We start from the raw sequence: 19,278 nt of genomic DNA on the forward strand, positions 1-19,278 counted from the left end.
CCAGGTGCCCCTATACATGTTTTTATATTGGCTTCCAGGATGATTATACTGAAATACACTCCCATTAACATGTGAGAGGTTCCATCTATTTCTTCAAAACTTTGACAATTACAATTCTCATGTATCTTTGAAATGTTTATTTCTCTCCACATTGATTCTTTTTTCCTTCTTACTCTTCATATTTTCCCTGGATGTTTCACTTCCTGGAATATTATTTCCACCAATAGGTGCTGTAGGTGTCTATATGGGCATAACCAAAATGCTCCAGATGTGTCCTGTGGATCTTCATATATTGATTATATCTAACTAGGGTAGACACATTGGAGAAGGTGGATATGACCTCAGGAGAGGTCATCTCATACAAATATTAGTTGAGGAAAATGCTAAGGGAATACTTAAAAAAACATGACTGCTAAATTAAGATATTCACAAGATTGTTATATAGATGACAAAATATACTATCATTTTAACATGGAAATAGTAGAGTTTCATATAAGGAAAAAAAACCATATTAAGTTGTTAAAATTGCCCTATTGGCTGTGGTTACTTAGCAATATGCTTAGTTTTAGAAATGTTGAGTCCAGTGAGGAGGGCACCTGTTGGGATAAGCCCTGAGTGTTGTATGGAAACCAATTTGACAATAAATTTCATATTAAAAAAAAAAGAAAAAAAAGAAATGTTGAGTTAACTTCTATTTATTTAGTTTAGTATTAGAAATGTTAACTCCTATTTATTTCACATGTTAAAATGAGAGGTATTTAATCAGACGGTCTCTGAAGAATTTTCCGGTTGTAAATTCTGTGATCTTGAGAGTGAACTTTTAGACTATGCTTTAAAATATAAATTCCTTGTTAACTTTACTTAATATTTCAATACCTGGAGGTTTTTAAGTTTTCTGACTGAAAAGAAATTTTAAATCTGAAAAGGAATGCTGACTCAATATAAATGAAGGGGTTAGAAATGTCCTATAAGTTATTTAACACCACAGAAACTTATTTTACACCTTTCTTGAGGAAGAAAACAATCCGAAGTGAAGTAATGCACCCTTATTTATCTGATTATACACTTAGTTACTTACTTGAAACTTTGAAAAGTTTTATAAGGAAGTATAAGGTGCTAAGAGAGCGTATTCTGGCCTGGCAGTTATATGTTAGACAGATGTGATAGATCTGGTCACATGGTACCGTAAGAGCTCCTGGAAGCAACAGCAGGAAACCAGTGCACAAGTCCTCTCCAGGTCTTTGTGTCACACTTGCTGATGTCCCGGAGGTCCACACAAGTCATCTGGCCAAGCCAAGAGTCAAGGGTTGGAGGAATAGATTTCACCACAGCTGGGAGAAACTGATAAAATGTTTGGGGCCATTAGAAAAAATCTACCACATTATCTCTTATTTGTATATAACTATACAGAAAGGCCGTGTTTTTTCATCTTTACTTTCCAATGTTTTGTTTTATTCTTTTGGTTCTATAGTTGAATTCCACCCACTTGCTTCATGGAAACCTTTTTCTTCTCAATGACTCTTCCATTTTCCCAAACGAGTCTCTCTCTGTGTCCTTAATTACCGTAATTCCCAGAATGAGCCACTTTCTACATGTGCACATGTCTTTTGGATTAACACAATACAAAACTAAATCTGGAATAGTTTACAGTTTTACATTTTTTGCTCATTTCCTAAGCTATTTCCCTAAAGCAAAGTGGCAGAGCTGTTGAAAAATCATAAATTAATTAAAATGCGTTGGGGAGGTGGAGGGTTCCACCTTCTCTTTTGCGTTCATTTTTTAAAGTATCCCAGAACAGATGTTGATTTATTTTCTCCCTCTTCCTTGCAACATAAAACAACAAACATAAATGTTTTAAAACAATGGTGAAATTGCGAGCTTCTGTGATTATAAAAGTACATATTATATCTTTCCTTATTTTGCCCCTGCTCTAGCATGCATCTCACACTATCCCCCCAAAATGCTCCTTGGTTTTTGCACACATTATCCCATTCCTCTGCTAATGCAAAACCTACTTATTGTTTACGACTCAAGTTAAGTTCTACCTTCTCCGTGAAACTTTCCTCGATTGTTCAAGTTATTCTTGATTTCGCTCTAATATGAATTCCTACAGCATTTAATGGCTGATACCACATAAGAACATTAGCTTTAATGCAGATTGTAATTGTTTACTGCTTTTTATTTGTATTCTAATTTGTATATTAGCTGCTGTTTTCTTTGTTAGACTTGAGTCCTCACAAAATGGATGGTTATCTTTTAAGTACAGAGATCATATGCTATAAACATTCCTTATTATCCTGTTTCTTGCCTGATTTGAATTCTAGCCTCTCGTAGAGCTCTGGAAACATCCGATATCAAGCTGTTTTACAACCTACCAGAATTGAGAATTCCCCTGGCTTTTTTTTTCTCTTAGAAAATATGATATTATTAGGCTTCATTCATTTATTTGACAAATGCTGACCCTTACATGTTGAGGGTTTTTAGGTTCCAAGATGAAAAAATAACACTGCTTGAATCTCAAGATACAAAGTAATTTAGTTGCTATGTTTTTCTCAAACAGTGTCATAAACTTGTAAAAAGAAGTAGTTGTTTTTTTTTTTTTTTTTTTTTTTTTTTTTTTTTTTTAAATATACCGCAGTACCTTCTAAACTAGTAAATCCCAGACTATGGCTCTTTTGATGAGTAACATTAGCACCTACAAGATTTCTATTTTTTTGATAGAATAATCATAGTCATGTGACACTTTGCTTTGTAATCATTACAAATCTAGCCCTGAGATTGGGTGACTGTGACCAGACTGGTTTGATACTTTTTTTTTTTTTTCCTCAGTGAAACAGTCCAAGAAACAACAGTGCGGGAGCGTCTACATATACACACTCACACCCTCTTGGTCTCTTTTCTTTCTCTCTGTTGCTGTCCCTCAGCAGAGAATTTCTGTTGGATTTAGAATTCTTTGATATATTATGATAAATGATGGCTTGTTGTGTTTTCTGACTCTGTTAGAGTCTCCATGGAATTAAAGATCACATGCTTATTCAGCTTAATGTACTTGACCTTTTCCTATGATACGTCTGAATGGCTGTAGCAACTCAGTAACTATGCACCAGCCGTGTTATATTCATTTCACAGAAAAAACACAGTTCTCTTCAAGAGTAGGTAACTTGACGTCTTTCCTCCCAGCGAAATAAAGAATAGTGTATTAGTATTATTATTAATTATAGTAGGATCTCTTTCCATCCCCAAATACACCTCTAATCTCACTGCATTTGGTAAACATTCAGAATGCTTTGACCACAGTCACATCAAGTGGTGTTTCAGTACTGGTCCCTCTTACATACTGAAAATTTTTACAGTAGTTCTGTATCTGCTCCATGAGACTGTATCCACACAATTTGAGTGTCGAAATTCCAGGATTTGTTAGCAACATTTTACTCAGAAAGCAGTGTTTGTTACCTTTAATGAAACTTTGCTTTTCTAATGGGGAAACTGTATTTTCTGTCAAGTGACATAGAGTCAATTCTGAGTAAATTCTAGTGTTCTGTGCTTACCTTGAAAAAATCTTTGCTTTTAATAGCACTGTTCCATTTTTACTAATATTTTGGAAATACATTTGTATCTAAATGATTCCAGATTTTTATTAATTTGGGGGTTTTTAACATGGCATAAAAATAATTATTGACTATTTTGATTAACTTAAAAAATGCTCATTTGAGAAGATTCCCTCTTTTAACTAAATTTTTGGACTTTATATATCATAAAATAAAATTGTTCTCTATATAATCTTCAAAAATAGGTTAGGTTTAATAATATTCAAGTTATATTTGAACCATGACATTTTTCATTATTTTGAATGCTTTTTCTTCTTTGAAGTGATCTCTGCTAGGATGGAAAATTCAATTTTGAATATGATGTTTGAAGAAAAATGTATGGTAATATTAACCTGGAAATTTTATTTACATACTGTTTTCCACAGGATCTAATATGATTCTCTAGTTGTTGAAACCAGGGTTATTATAGTTGGGGTTAGAAAATTTGGCAATATAGAGGGAAACAGAAAGACGATGAAATAGGACAGGAAAACTTCATTCTGCTTTCTTATTCCTTTCAGCCACTGAGGGTGAGCAGGATGAAGGGAAAGGGAGGTAACAAGTGTGTCTGCTATATCATAGGCCTCATGTCTAATATTTTATATCTATTCTATTCTCATGTAATCTTTGTAGAAATTCTCTTAAATCTGTTGATGTTTTTAATATCTACGTTTCTTTATTTTGTTCTAAAAGCAAACATGAGGTGGTCTGGATGAGGCAGATTCTTACTATTGTAACAATAACCACGTTGGTTCTCCATGCCCCATTCTTTCCCTTTAAGGTGATATGATGAGAACTAGACGGTTATAGGCACAGGAGGGGAGCCCTAAGATTATGAATTAAGTTTATATGGGAATTTTTCTACAGCTCCCTTTTCCCCTCCTGAGAGAGGGAGGGAAATCTTATCTCCCTTATGTAATCAAATCTCAAGGAAGAGAAGAGGAAGATCCCCTAGTTTAAACCCTTCGGATATAAACTGGTAGCTATGGGGATTTATTATCTTTTGAAATGTAAAGACATAAATCTGAGAAATAAATGTCTACCTCTCTTTGAAGGTCTCTGTCTTTTTGTCCACCTTTAACCCCCAAAGCTTGTCCTTTAACTCAGATTCCAGTTTTCTCTGCTTTAGAAGTCTCTAGTCATGCAGAAACATGAAATACTTTCTCCTTAGTTCCATAAGCATAAATTGTGACCTTTTTATCACTGTTGCTTTGAAATTTGTGGTCATACCTTTTTTCCCCCATTCTTACATTTCTTAATGTGTTTAGTAGCCAATGCATTATTGTGTCTATTACCTATATATTTTACTTAAAGTTATCATCTCAATTTATTTCTTTTATTAAAAAATTTTTTTAATGTTTATTATTTTTGAGATAGAGACAGAGCGCAAGCAGGGAAGGGGCAGAGAGAGAGGGAGACACAGAATCCAAACCAGGCTCCAGGCTCTGAGCTGTCAGAACAGAGCCCGATGCGGGGCTCGAACTCACAGACCGTGAGATCATGACCTGAGCTGTAGTCGGCCGCCCAACCAACTGAGCCACCCAGGCGCCCCATCATCTCAATTTATACAAAAGATTTATATACTCAATAAAAATGTATTGAGCACCAAGAAGTATCAAGTACTGCTGCAGATACTTGGGACACATCAGCGAACAGAGAAAAAATCCCTGCTCTTCTTAAGTTGAAAAAATTTGAGGGAAACTAGAAAGGAAGCACTAAACATAATAAATTAATTACATGGTATGTAAGTGCTATAGAAAAAATAAAAATAGAGGAGAATGAGGAGCATAAAGGGTCAGAAAGAGAAGGGTGTAATATTAAGTAGATGGTTAGTGCAGGCTTTGCTGAGAAGGTGAAATATGAGCAAAGACTTGAAAGAGGTGAGGAATTTTCCAAGTAGGCAGAATATTTCAGGCGGTAAAAAAAGACAGAGGCAAGTCCCCTGGGTGGCAGTGAGAACAGCAAGGAGGCCAGTGTGGCTTAAGCGAAGTGGAGATCAGTGAGTGAGGAGTAAGTGAGGAGGAGGTCAGCAGCAGAGAGGATCAGAGAGCTAAAAAGAATAGGGTGTGCAGATCACAAAGAGCCTTGGAAAGCCCTAGAATAATCGTGGCCTCTTCTCTGAGTAAAATAGGGTAACATTGGAAGGATAAAATGAAGAATGATGGGATCTAACTTGCATTTTAAGAGGACTATGCTTGCTACTGTGTTTGGCATAGACAGTGGGGCTAAAGGTGGACCTACGAAGGCCGGCTGGGAGACTGTTGCAGTCATCCAGGTTGGGTATGATGTTGCCCTGACTAGAGTAGTGAAGTGAAATAATAAGTGGGCAGATTCTGGATATGTTTTGCAAGGTGTTCCAACACGTTTGTTCTTCGATTGGTTGTGCGCTTAAGAGAAAGAGAGGAGTCTACAGTGACTGCAAGGTATTTGTTCTGAGCAGCCAGAAAATTGTTTTGTCGTCGACTGAGATGGACAGGATTGTGGGGGAGCGTTTTTTTAGGAGGGAGTTGGGATGGAGAAGACTAGGAGTTTAGTCCTGTACATCTTGATTTTAAGAAGTACTTTAGACGTGTAGTGGAGGTGTCAGGTGAGACTGTCACCTGGGTTTGAGAGAGGTTTGAGATGGAGACACAGAATTGGGGGCTACCCACATACAGGTGGGCAGATCTAGGTTTTGTGGGGGCTGAAACTTATGCATTTTTGAAGGTTCTCTAGGGAAAAAAATCAAAATTTGAATATAAATCAGAGGTGGATATCTATTTAGAATGAAAAAATCTCAACAAATACTTATTGGGAAACTGAATAATAGCACAAAATTGTAACATTTGGAGAAATAGGATACTTTTTAAAAGGAACTGACATACCTCTGTAATACTTTTTCCCACCAATTTTTGGTCTCTAGTGTCAAGGATTTTTAAGTATCATTTTCTGTTGAGGATATGGAAAATTAACTCACTCTTTATTATTAACATTTATAGTAGTCTAGAAAAGTTTCTTTCATCTTTACAACTTATTTATAATTTCATAAAAATTTTCAGGGTTGTCTTAAAATTTAAGAAAACTTATCAAGCTTCTTGCATATATAACCTTTAAGATTTAGAGGAGTTTTCCAGAGACTAACTCTGGCTCTATACTTCTCTTCGTCTCCGCTACCCACATGCTCCCAATGCGAGGCACATTGTGATGTCCCTGCACATTATGATACTACTGCAGCCCTGAACCTTTGTGTCACAACTTCAGATGAGTTTGGCACAGTGGGTATGAGGAGTATTCCTGGAAGCTATTCCAACTCCAGGATAGCTAGCAATGACTTATTCATATATGGACGTGATGGCAAATCACATAAATATGTTCCATTAAAGCCAACCCAAGTATATCTCCACCTCTATTTCCTATGTTTGTATGTATTTATATTTATGTATTTTTTATTCTCAAGTTAACATACAGCATAGTCTTGGTTTCAGGAGTAGAACCCAGTGATTCATCTCTTACATATGACACCCAATGATCATCCCAGCAAGTGCCCTCCTTAATGCCCATCACCCATTTAACCCACCCCACTTCTATTTCCTCTTAGTTTCTCAAAATTTTCAGACACTCAAGATTCCAGGTTCCATCATGAAGGAATCTTACACTAATAAATGTTCATAAAATATGTGACCATGAGAACACAGTATTAGTCCTCTCCACCCTTACATGTAATCTACCATGAGCTATGAGTTTTGACTTTTTTTTAATTAAAAGACTTTATTTTTTAGAGCAGTTTTAGGTCTGTAGAGGTTGCACAGGAAGTACAGATGCCCCTCTCCTCCCTGCACACAATTTCCTCTTATTACTAATATTTTACATTAGTGGAATTTAACTGAATTACATAGTGATTATTAGGGTTCACTCTTTGTTTTTTACACTTCTATGAGTTTTGACAAATCTATAAGATTACATATCCACTATTACAGTATCATACAGGACAATATCACTTCTCTAAAAATGCCCTGTGCTTTACTTAAACACTCTTACCGCCTCTCCCTGAACCCCTGAAAATCTTTGATAGTTTTACTGTCTCTGTAGTTTCACTCTTTCCAGAATTTCATATAGTTGGAATCCTACAGTACATAGCTTTTTCACTGACTTCCTCAATTAGCAATATGAATTTAGGGTTTCTTCATTCGAGACACCTTAAAGAAAAAGCTATATTTTCATGGTTGATAGTTCATTTCTTTTGATTGTTTAATAATACTCCATTTAATGTCTGTACCAGTGTTTATTCATTTAAAGGACATCTTAGTTTCCTGTTTTTTTTGACAATTATGAACAGAGCTGCTATAAACATTTGTGTGCATGTTTTTATGTGGACATTAGCTTTAAACTCATTGGAACAAATACCTAATGAGTGAATTCAGTATTTAGATTAGAGTCTAGACCTTACACCTATTCACAAAAAATAGCTCAAAGTGGATCATAGACCTAAAAGTAAAACAGGAACTTGTGCAGAGTGCAGAAGATAACATAGGAGAAAATCTAGGTGACCTTGGGCCTGGTGATGACTTTTTATTTTAATATTTAATTTTTAAAAATGTTTCTTATTTATTTTTTGAGAGAGAGATGGAGGGAAGGGCAGAGAGTGAGGGGGACAGAGGCTATGAAGTGGGCTCTGCACTGACAGGCTGACAGCAGCAAGCCTGATGTGGGGCTTGAACTCACAAACTGTGAGGTCATGACCTGAGCCAAAGTCAGATGCCCAACCAACTGAGCCCCCAGGTGCCCCTGGTGATGACTTTTTAGATACAACACCAAAACACAATCTATTACGGAAAAATTGATAAACTGGACTTCTTTAAAATTAAAACATATGCTCTATGAAAGACACTTAGAAGAATGAAAAGACAAGCTAAAGAGAAAATTCTTGCAAAATGCATATCTGATAAAGGACTTATATCAAGGGGCACTTGGGGGGCTCAGCTGGTTAAGTATCCAACTCTTTGTTTCAGCTCAGGTCCTGATCTCATACTTTCATGAGTTTGAGCACCGCATTGGGCTCTGCACTGTCAGTGTGGCGTCTGCTTGGGATTCTCTCTCTCCACCCCACCCCTCCCCCCACTCTCTCTGCCTACCCCCTGCTTGCACTGTCTCTGTTTCTCTCAAAATAAATAAATAAACTTGTTTTGAAAAGGACTTATATCCAAAATATATAAATAACTCTTAAAACCCAACAATAAGAAAACAAAAATCCAGGTATAAAATAAGAAAAGATCTGAGCAGACACCTCACCAAAGAAGAAATACAGACAGTAAATAACCATATGAAAATATGCTCAGTATCATTTGTCATTAGGGAATTGCAAATTAAAACAATGAGATATTGCTACACACCCATTAGAATAGCTAAAATCCAAAATACTGACAATATCAAATGTCGGCAAGAATGCGGAGCAACAGGAACTTTCATTCATTGCTGGTTGGAATATAAATGATGCAGCCACTTTGGAAGACAGTCTGGCACTTTCTTATATAGGTAAGCATAAGCTTACCATGTGATCCAGCAAGTCAATCATAGTTGTTTACCCAAGTGAGTTTTGATATTTTCACCAGCCTTGCAAGATTGTGTCTCAGGAAACTCCTTCAGCTTGGTCTTCCTTGCATTTAATGTTCTCAAGACATCAGTTCAGCTGTGTGTCTTGGCATCCTCTTATCTGATTATGCTTGGATATGGTTTCAGATGTTTTTTTAAGTCTTGACTAGGCAACTTTTTACTTTGGGCAAATACCCATCAAATCTACATTTCACAGACAAAGACAATATTCACTAGACCCAGCCAGGCCTCTAGACTTGCCCCTTGGGTCCATGGTATCCTTTATCTTTATCCATCAGGGAATGGTTATCTTGATCAGTAATTATTAGAAACCTTTGCAATCTTAAGGTTTACTTCAACTACCACTGTCTTTAAAGCCCTAAACTTCCTCAAGTTTACTCATTTCCTCATTCACTGAAATTGCTCTTAAGAAGGTAACAGTAAACATTAATTTCCAACCTAACGACTAATTTTTAGTCTTAATCTTATGACTTCTTTATAGCATGTAAACTGGTTAACTGTCCCCTTCTTGCAACTCTCCCCTATTGGTTTCTTTAATTTTAAAAATTTTTAAAAAAATTAAAAAAATTTTAATGTTTGTTTATTTTTGAGAGAGAGAGAGAGAGAGAGAGAGAGACCGACCATGAGCAGAGGAGGGGCAGAGAGAGAGAGGGAGACACAGAATCTGAAGCAGGCTCCAGGCTCTGAACTGTCAGCACAGAGCTCAACGTGGGGCCTGAACCCACAAACCATGAGATCATGACCTGAACTGAAGTCAGACACTTAACCGATGGAGCTACCCAGGCACCCCTGATTTTTTAAATTTTGAAATGAAACATATATACAGAAAAGAGCAGAAATCTTATGCATAAATTGTCATAAACATTATTGAAGCAAAAACTTGTATCAAGAAACAGAACATTTCTAATGCCCCAGAAGCTCCTCATGTGCCTCTCCCCAGTCACAGCTTCTATTCACTTTTATTGTAGACGTAAACAACTATTCTGATTTTTGTATTAATCTTTTCTTATATATGCATCTCTGAGCAAAATATTTTAGTTTTTCCATTTTTAAAGCTTTATAAAGCAAATTATATATACATTTTTTGCACAGTACTGTTTGTGAGATTCCTCTACGTTGTGCATATCTGTGGTTTGTTCACTATTATTGTATATATCCCATGGTGTGGATACCTTCCTACTTTATTATACATTCAGTTAATGTATTTTGGGGTTGTTTCCAGCACTTTGTCTTTATAACCAGTGCAGCTATAGAGATTCTTATACATGTTTCTTATACATTTTTACATCTTCATGCAATTCTCTAGGGTCTAGGGAAATTGTTGGATTATAAAGTATGCATATTGTCAATTTCAATAAAAATGCTATATTCTTTCAAAGTAGTTCTGTATAATACTACTGGTACTAGATGAGAAACTGGTCTGTACCACAACAAAACATAGAATTGTCAACCATTTCAATTTTTGCCAAGATGGTGGGAGTATAGAGGTATCTAATTATGGTTTCAATTTCCATTTCCCTGAGAGCTAGTGGAGTAGAGCACCTTTTCCTACCCATATTAGCAATTTGTATTTTCTTGTCTCTTAAGTGTCTATTTAAAATTTTTGCCTGTGCTCCTATTCAGTTTTTATCTTTTTCTTAGGATTTGTAGGATTTCTTTTTATATCTGGTTTATTAGTCCTTTATCAGTTATATGTGTTAGAAATATATTTTTATGTTTTTGCCCCCCTCCCCAACTCTTGTAATGAAGACAAGTTCCTGATTTAAATGTAATAGAACTTATTAACAATTTTTTTATGGTTAGTTCTCTTTAAGAAATTGTTTCCTAGAGGCACCAGGGTGACTCTGTGGGTTGAGCCTCTGACTCTTGACTGACTGAGGTCATGATCTCATTGTTTGTGGGTTTGAGTCCTCTGTCAGGCTCTGCACTGACAGTGTGGAGTCTTCTTGGGATTCTCCCTCTCTCCCTGTTTCTACCCCACCCTGCCCTCCCAAAATAAATTCATAAACTTTAAAACGAGAAAAAGGAAACTGTTTCCTAACTTGGCATTAAGAAGATAGTTAACAGAGAAAATAGAGATAAAAAGCAGGTATCTAATCTCCTTTATTTATGAGAGGGGGAGAGGGGCAGAGAGAGAGAGAGTAGGACAGAGGATCCAAAGTGGGCACTGTGCTGATTGCAGCAAGCCCAGTGTGAGGCTCAAACTCATGAATCATTAGACATGACCTGAGCTGAAGTCAGACACTTAACCAACTGAGCCACCCAGGCGCCCCTAATCTCCCATATTGAATTGAAAGCCTGTGACTTCATGTTTTTAAATTTTAAACTTTGGTTTCTCTTTTTCTGATTCTTTTTTTAAAAGCTTATTTCTTTATTTTGAGAGAGAGAACGAGTGGGGGAAGAGCAGAGAGAGAATTGCAAACAGGCTCCATGCTGTCAGCACAGGGCCAGACGTGGGGCTCAAACTCAAACTGTGAGATCATGACTTTGAGACAACACCAGGCTCTGGACGCTTAACGGACTGAGCCACCCAGGCGCCCTCTTTTTTCTGATTCTTAAATGCTAGTTTTATACAAGACTCCATCTGAATTCTTTCTTGTTTTGCACATTCTCCCTGATTAATAATCTTCAACATATTAGAGAATAAGAATGTAGCAATGGTCCAAGTAATTTGAAATTACTAACACTTAAGGTGCCAACATTTGGGAATTATTTTAAGTATACAACTTTGTGGTATATTTTGATATTTGATAAGGTAAATTCTCCCTCCCTAAGCTTCATCAAAATGTTGTTGATTATTTTTCTTTCAGTTTTTCCCTATACATTTTAGATTATTTGTTCTAGTTAACATTGAAATAATGTCAGGTGATGGGTATTGATGGGTATTAAGGAGGGCACTTGTGATGAGCACTTGGTGTCGTATGTAAGTTATGAATCGCTGATTTCTATTACTGAAACCAATATTGTACTGTATGTTAACTAAAATAAAAGGAAGAAATTTGTGATTGTATTGAATGCACAGGTTAATGTATGTCTGTTTTGGGGTTCATATCTCTTCATTGATTTTGATATATTTGTTCAAGGCAGGGATACCCAGGGCAATATATCACACTTGTGAGTTCCACTTTTTATACAAGTTGGGAAGGGCTGAAACCTGCTGACTTATAAGAATAAAATAATATCTTGTTTATATTTGTATTCTTGATACCTAGCACAATACCACTCAATAAAATATTTGTTATCTCAGTAAACATTTGTTAGGCATCTGCTGTATGCCAGGCACTGTGTCAGGTGCTAAAGATACAAATTGACTAACATATTGGCCTTCCCTAGGAAGAAAACTACTTATAGGTAAATAATTACAATTAAGAGTTATTGATTAAAAAAAAAAAAAAATTAAAAAAAAAAAAAAAAAAAAGGGGCGCCTGGGTGGCGCAGTCGGTTAAGCGTCCGACTTCAGCCAGGTCACGATCTCGCGGTCCGGGAGTTCAAGCCCCGCATCGGGCTCTGGGCTGATGGCTCAGAGCCTGGAGCCTGTTTCCGATTCTGTGTCTCCCTCTCTCTCTGCCCCTCCCCCGTTCATGCTCTGTCTCTCTCTGTCCCAAAAATAAATAAACGTTGAAAAAAAAAATTAAAAAAAAAAAAAGAGTTATTGATTAAGCACTAGAGGGTCCTTAAGGGAGAGAGTAGTCAACTGTATTTAGAGTGAGAGGGTATAGAAAATTTTATAGGTGGCATAATCCTTACACTAGACTTGAAAGATGAGTAGGTATTTATCAGATAGTCAGGAGAGACAAGGTAAAGACATTTCCTACAGTTGGAAGAATAAGAACAATATTAAGTAAAAACAGAGACATGAGAACATCTGGCTATCAGGGGATGAAGGGGCTCATACTGGCTCATAGTTTGTGAAGCAGAGTGTATTTAGAAGCCTGGCCAGAGAAATAGGCAGAGGCAAGATACTGTTTGGTCTTATAGAGTACTAAAAGCTTTATCTTACAGGCAACAGCGAATAATCAGTGAGTTTAAAGCAGGGGAATAATTAGTCAGATTTGCTTTTTTGAAAGAAAAAAAAGCCATCAGCATTCAAGATTGATAAGAGGTGGGACAAGAATGCAGCTAGGAAAGAAAAAAAAAAGCAGTAAGGAGAATGTTCTAAGAGTCATGGTAAGAGAGGATCAGAGTCCAACTAAGAGAATAGCACTAGGAATACTGAAGAAGGAATGGATTTAAGAGATATAAAGGAGGACCTGATGATAACTTAGATGGGCTTTGAGAGGACTGGATAGATGGTGCACTTACTAAGATAGATGATAGTAGATCCTTGGGAGACAAAGAAAAGGACTAATTCCACGGGCATGTTGAGTCTGATGTGCCTGTGAAAAGGATATCGCAGTAATATGTCTGATAGGTGGATGGATACATAGGCCTACAGTCCAAGAGAGCAATCTGGCATCAAATTTTAGATCTCAAAGCCCATAATATGTATGTATCAGCTGAAATCATAAGGTCAAAGATGGAATCTGGGGATATCCAACCTTGAGTGGGTGAATAGAAGAGGAACCAGCAAAGAAAACTAATAGGAACAAAACAAAAGAGGAGGAGGAGTACCAGGAGAAAGGGGTCGTAGAGAAGAGAGTGGTCAAGTATCAAGTGCCACAGATAGAAATAACAGACCTGAAAAAATTTCATGGGATTTGGCATTAATGGGGACCTTGGTGGAATCTATTTTATTAGATAGTGATTTTTTTCACATACTTAACTGTGAAGGGAAGGGAACTGGCAAGATAACACCATTAGTTGGAGGTAGGGAGAAAACAGAACAATTGCTTTGTTTATTTTTTTTAATGAGACGAGTATAATTATAAACTATGGAGAATAGACACAGAGAGATTAAGACAATAAATTAAAGGTGATTATAAAATATACAACCAAATAATTAGTATTATAAGTGTTTGTGATAGATTTGTGGTATACTCAAATAGGTATAAATGCAAAAATACAGTGCTAAGCCCCAAGATGTACATATCATAAACATTCTAAAACGACTTGCTGGATTGAATTGAATGGAGTTCCATTAATATGTAAATCATTATCCTCTGTACTCTGGAATAATTCAGAGTTTAATTTGTGCATTTGCTTCTGATGAAGGTCATCGGACACTATTTATTGGAGTTCATGTGCCCCTGGGAGGAAGAAAAAGCCATCGACGTCACAGGCATCGTGGTCATAAACACAGAAAGAGAGACAGAGAGAGAGATTCGGGATTAGAGGATGGAAGGGAGTCACCTTCCTTTGGTAAGACTCTTTCTCCTTGTTTTTTATCAAATTTACGATGGTAATAATATACTTGCTAAATCCATAATTAGCAATAATGCCTCATACTCATAAAATTGTTTATACTTTTACAAAAGATGTTGGTTGGGCAGATGGGGGAGAAGTGAGAGATAAAAAAACTTGATTGAACACAACTTGTGCTTTGTGAAGTTGAGAATTGGCTTAGCCTTGTGATTGAGGAAATACACATAAGTAGTAAAACTTAGTTGTATAAACCCTTTATTGTATATATATATTATATATATATTTATATATAATGTATAATGTATATAATATATAATATATAATTATATATATTTATATAGCCTTGTGATTGAGGAAATACACATAAGTAGTAAAACTTAGTTGTATAAACCCTTTATTGTATATATATATACATACATATATATGTATATATATGTGTGTGTGTGTGTGTATATATATATATATATATATACACACATACATACATACACACACACACACACACACACACACGTATTCAAATAATAGTCATTGCTGGAAGTAGTTAAAAATCCAGAGGGAAATGTCTTTATTAAGTTCCCACATAAACCATTGCTGATGCTGCCCAAATTTCCCTCTTAAGACATGGACATTCTACTATTTTGAACGTTCTTCCTTTCGAAGTAGATACAGAACATCAAACTATAGTGATACAGTAACTATTAACAATTTCTGAGTGCCATGAATACCTGTGTTCATGACATAACCAAGAATCTGGCTTTCCCATCTCTTATCACCCTCTCCTTCACTGCACCTAGTTCCCCTACTCAACCATAATTACTTTGCTCTGAGATCGTCAATGCTTTCAGAACATGTGTCTCTCCTTCTTGTCTACCTGTGCAACTCCTTGACCGCTCTACTTTTTTCTATCCATGCTGCCATCTTTCTTGCATTATTTTATTATTCTACTCTGATTTCATAGCCTATAATTTTACTAATACTTATGCTAATATTCTGAATATCATAGGTTTATTGTTTTAATTTTATTCATACGATTACTCCCACTTAACCATACTTATGTTGGGGGTCCCTCCATGTTCCTGCTTTCTCCCTGCCTCCACAATGGGCCCACTGTGCTGACCATAATCATTCAGCAGGGCAGATTGTAACTATTTAAATTCATGACACAATCAACCTTCAACAGTGCCTCCCAGTTCTATTGCATTTCTTTGATTTTCAAATTGACTATTTTTCAAACTTTTTCATCATTCTTCAACATCCGTTTTTTCACTATCACTTAGCGGATGCTTTCTACTTTGGAGGGAAGATGTGTCATCAGAACCAACTCATTCCAATTCTCTCCTATGTGCCTGTATCTGAAACTTTCTTTTGATGTAACAAGGGAGTTTTCTTTTCAGTTATGTTTTATTTCCTGTTTCCTCCTACCTGGAAATGTACACAATTTATAATCTGGTTGACCTCTTCCTTGCAACTGGATTATTCTCAGCATCTTTTAAACATGAGAGAGACTCCCTTTTTAGATAATCCCTGACCCCCGCTCAAACCCACAATACCACTCTAGTCATTATCTTGTATTCAGATATGAAGTTAGTGGCATATAACGTTTGGGGTAACAATTTTGCTCTTAATATTCTATAAATATTGCTTTATTCAATATGTTTTCAATAAGTGTTGCAGAGAAGTCTATGGTCTCTATGGGTGTTTTTTTTTTCTTTCATTTTTTAACATTGTATCTTTTAAGCCTGAATGCTTATAGACATTTTTCTGTGTCCCTTTAATTAAGAAATTTGCTAAGACAGGCCTAATGGTGGGTGTATTAAAAAGCCTTTCCAATGTGCATATACTGATATTTTTCCACTTAGAGCACATTTTCCTATTTTATCTGATTCTGTTCCACTTCCTTTGTTATCTTCTTTGTGAATATTAATTATCTGCCTGTTGGATTAGTTATATCTGCTCTTTGTCATTTTCCTCTGTAGTTTAAAGTTAGTCTCTCATATTATCCATTTGATTATCTGCAATATCAGTTTTGCATTTTGCTATTTCTGTTATTGGTTTATTTTGTGGTTGCATTTTTAGTTTTCTTAAAATTTTTTCTTATCATGTACTATTTTCTTTACATTTCCTCTTGTCCTTTCCTAACTAGTTTTTGTTGTTCTGCTTGATAGAGTCTCTGTTTATAATTTATAGTCTATTGATGATTCCCAGCTATTGCTGGGCATTTTCTTTTGATCCTGAAGTGGATAATTTTCAGAGGTATGATCTTCCCTTGGGCCATTCAGATTATTTTGACTATATATTAATTTGTAGTATTTGTATAGTTTCCCAGTTGTTTTTCTTAGAGAGGCACTGGCATCAGTATGCTCCTTGTTTCAATCAGTGCGTATAGTTAGAGCATTAACCTTCCCCCAGTAGCATGTATTTCTGCCAGAGTTAGAATGACTGTTGTCTGGAGTGTGTAAGGAAACGTATTCTGGGAATCTTCACCTGCATGATATAAGGATGGTCATCTCTGAGTCAGTGGGCTCAGAGGTATATAAGGGTCCCCGTCATTTTCAGGTGTTTTTTTGTTTTGTTTTGTTTTGTTTTCTGAGGTGGAGTCTGGGAATGTAATAAAGTGAAAATTAGGTAGATTTTTCTCATTCAATCCTCCACCTGCTTATATACAGATTCTCTCTTAGATTCTGAGAATGGATTATATATGTTGGGCTAAACTTTAATGGTTACTTCGAGCTTTCATCTTCTAGTATTTGAGACAATATATTCACATCACCTGAGAAATGCTTACTAAATAAACATAAATAAACTTGTTCCCCCTGCTTCTGACATCATTTTTTTTTCTTATGACTTAATGCAGTATGTCAGTTTTTCACAACAGTTGTTCTCAACATTGACTACACTTAGGAGTTTTCAGAACATATTTATGGTCAAGCCCCATACCCATCAGGATCTCTGGGGGTGGGGCCTAAATGTAGGTATTTGGTTGAAGTACCCCCAGATAATTCTAATGTGCAGCCAAGCTTCAGATCCACTGTTCTAGAAATTTTGCTATTTCAAGTGTGGCCCATGAACTAGTGATATTAGCATCACATGGGAGCTTGTTAGAAATGCAGAATCTCAGGCCCTACCCCAGACCTTTCGAATCAGAATCTGTACATTAATAATATACTTAGATAACTGATATACACACTACAAGTTGACAAATAAAGCTCTAGAGTGTTCCTTGTCAAACCCTGTTATATAGTAGAATCATCTGAGGAGCTTTAAAAAATATTGATGCTGGGCCCCACCCTCAAAGACTTCAATTAATATTGGATATTTCCTTAGGCACTGTTATTCTTTAAAAAGTATCCCAGGTGATTTAATATCCAGCTAGGATCAAGAACCATTGATCCGAAGAAGCTTCTGCCTCTTTATTTGGTAAAACTGGAAATTAGTCAGGTGGCCCAGATTCTCCCTCTGATGTGTCAGCCACTATTTTTGGATGCCACCTACTTCCTTCCACCCCCAACCATCTGAGTATCTCTGTTGACATTTAGACCTAAGATCTGTTTTATCAGGGACAAATGTTTGGCACCCTGGTGGTCTCTAAGCAGTAGAACTTCCTAGATTTCACTTTTTTTTTTCAGCTTCTTCAGGACCAATCATCTGTCTTTATTCCTAACCCACAGTCAGTTCAGGTGCCTTGATAATCAAGTACCCAGTCATATCCATGTTATAAACACCATCCCACTTGATTTGGGCTTTGATATTCTGCTTTGATATATCTGTGAGCATATATGAGATTACTATGCTGAAGACTTCATAGAAAATTTCTGAGAATATTTATTAAGAATATTTATTTTAGGGGCATATTTAGGGTGGCTCAGTCAGTTAAGCATCTGACTTCAGCTCAGGTCATGATCTTGCAGTCCGTGAGTTCAAGCCCCGCATCGGGCTCTGTACTGGCAGCTCAGAGCCTGGAGCCTGCTTCGGATTCTGTGTCTCCCTCTCTTTCTGTCCCTCCCGTGCTCCCACTCTCTCTTCATCTCTGTCTCTTTCTCTCAAAAATAAAAATAAACATTAAAAAATATTTATTTTACTTGAAAGGATTTCAAAGAAAATATTTTGAAGACATTCTTACAGGTGACTGAAAATTCTTCAGAATTCAGTTTCCAAAGTGATATAGGATAAAGGAGAATGTGAGGGAGCATAGGTCCCCCTCTGCTTCCAGGAACCTGGAAGTTTAGGTTGTAAATTGGAGTATGGATCTGTGGAGACATGTGATAATTTATCTCATATTTCTGGAGCAAACATCAATTTAATAAAAAGATTTTGGGGTAAACGTTTGAAATTTGGCACTCTTTTTTTAAATTTTTTTTTTCCACGTTTATTTATTTTTGGGACAGAGAGAGACAGAGCATGAACGGGGGAGGGGCAGAGAGAGAGGGAGACACAGAATCGGAAACAGGCTCCAGGCTCTGAGCCATCAGCCCAGAGCCCGACGCGGGGCTCGAACTCACGGACCGTGAGATCGTGACCTGGCTGAAGTCGGACGCTTAACCGACTGCGCCACCCAGGCGCCCCTGAAATTTGGCACTCTTAAGAAATTTTTGTCACCAAACTGTATGAGGAACATCAGCCAGATCCCACTTTATTATATGACCTAGTTGTGTAAGGCAGTGTTGTTAGGGACCCGGTTGTGTTAGTGCTGCATCCAGATACAAGTGAACAGGCCTTTACTGTCGCCAAAAGAGATTATGCATATATCACAGACCTGCAATGGTTCGTTCTAGTCTGCCGGATCTGATGATTGAATTGT

The 19,278-nt window shown here is 36.6% G+C and overlaps 1 protein-coding gene across 7 annotated transcripts in view; it reads left to right on the top strand.

Annotated features, from left to right (window-relative positions):
- The window catches only part of SLC4A10 (solute carrier family 4 member 10), a 295,709-nt gene that overhangs the window by 121,021 nt on the left and 155,410 nt on the right, over positions 1-19,278 (top strand). For all 7 annotated transcript variants that reach the window (XM_030325195.1, XM_030325192.1, XM_030325198.1 and 4 more), the window contains exon 3: positions 14,328-14,474. In XM_030325195.1, coding sequence (XP_030181055.1) covers positions 14,328-14,474 — 147 coding nt within the window. The remainder of the gene's footprint in view (positions 1-14,327; positions 14,475-19,278) is intronic.

The sequence above is a fragment of the Lynx canadensis genome, chromosome C1 (assembly GCF_007474595.2).
Source record: "Lynx canadensis isolate LIC74 chromosome C1, mLynCan4.pri.v2, whole genome shotgun sequence".
Taxonomy (NCBI): Eukaryota; Metazoa; Chordata; class Mammalia; order Carnivora; family Felidae; genus Lynx; species Lynx canadensis.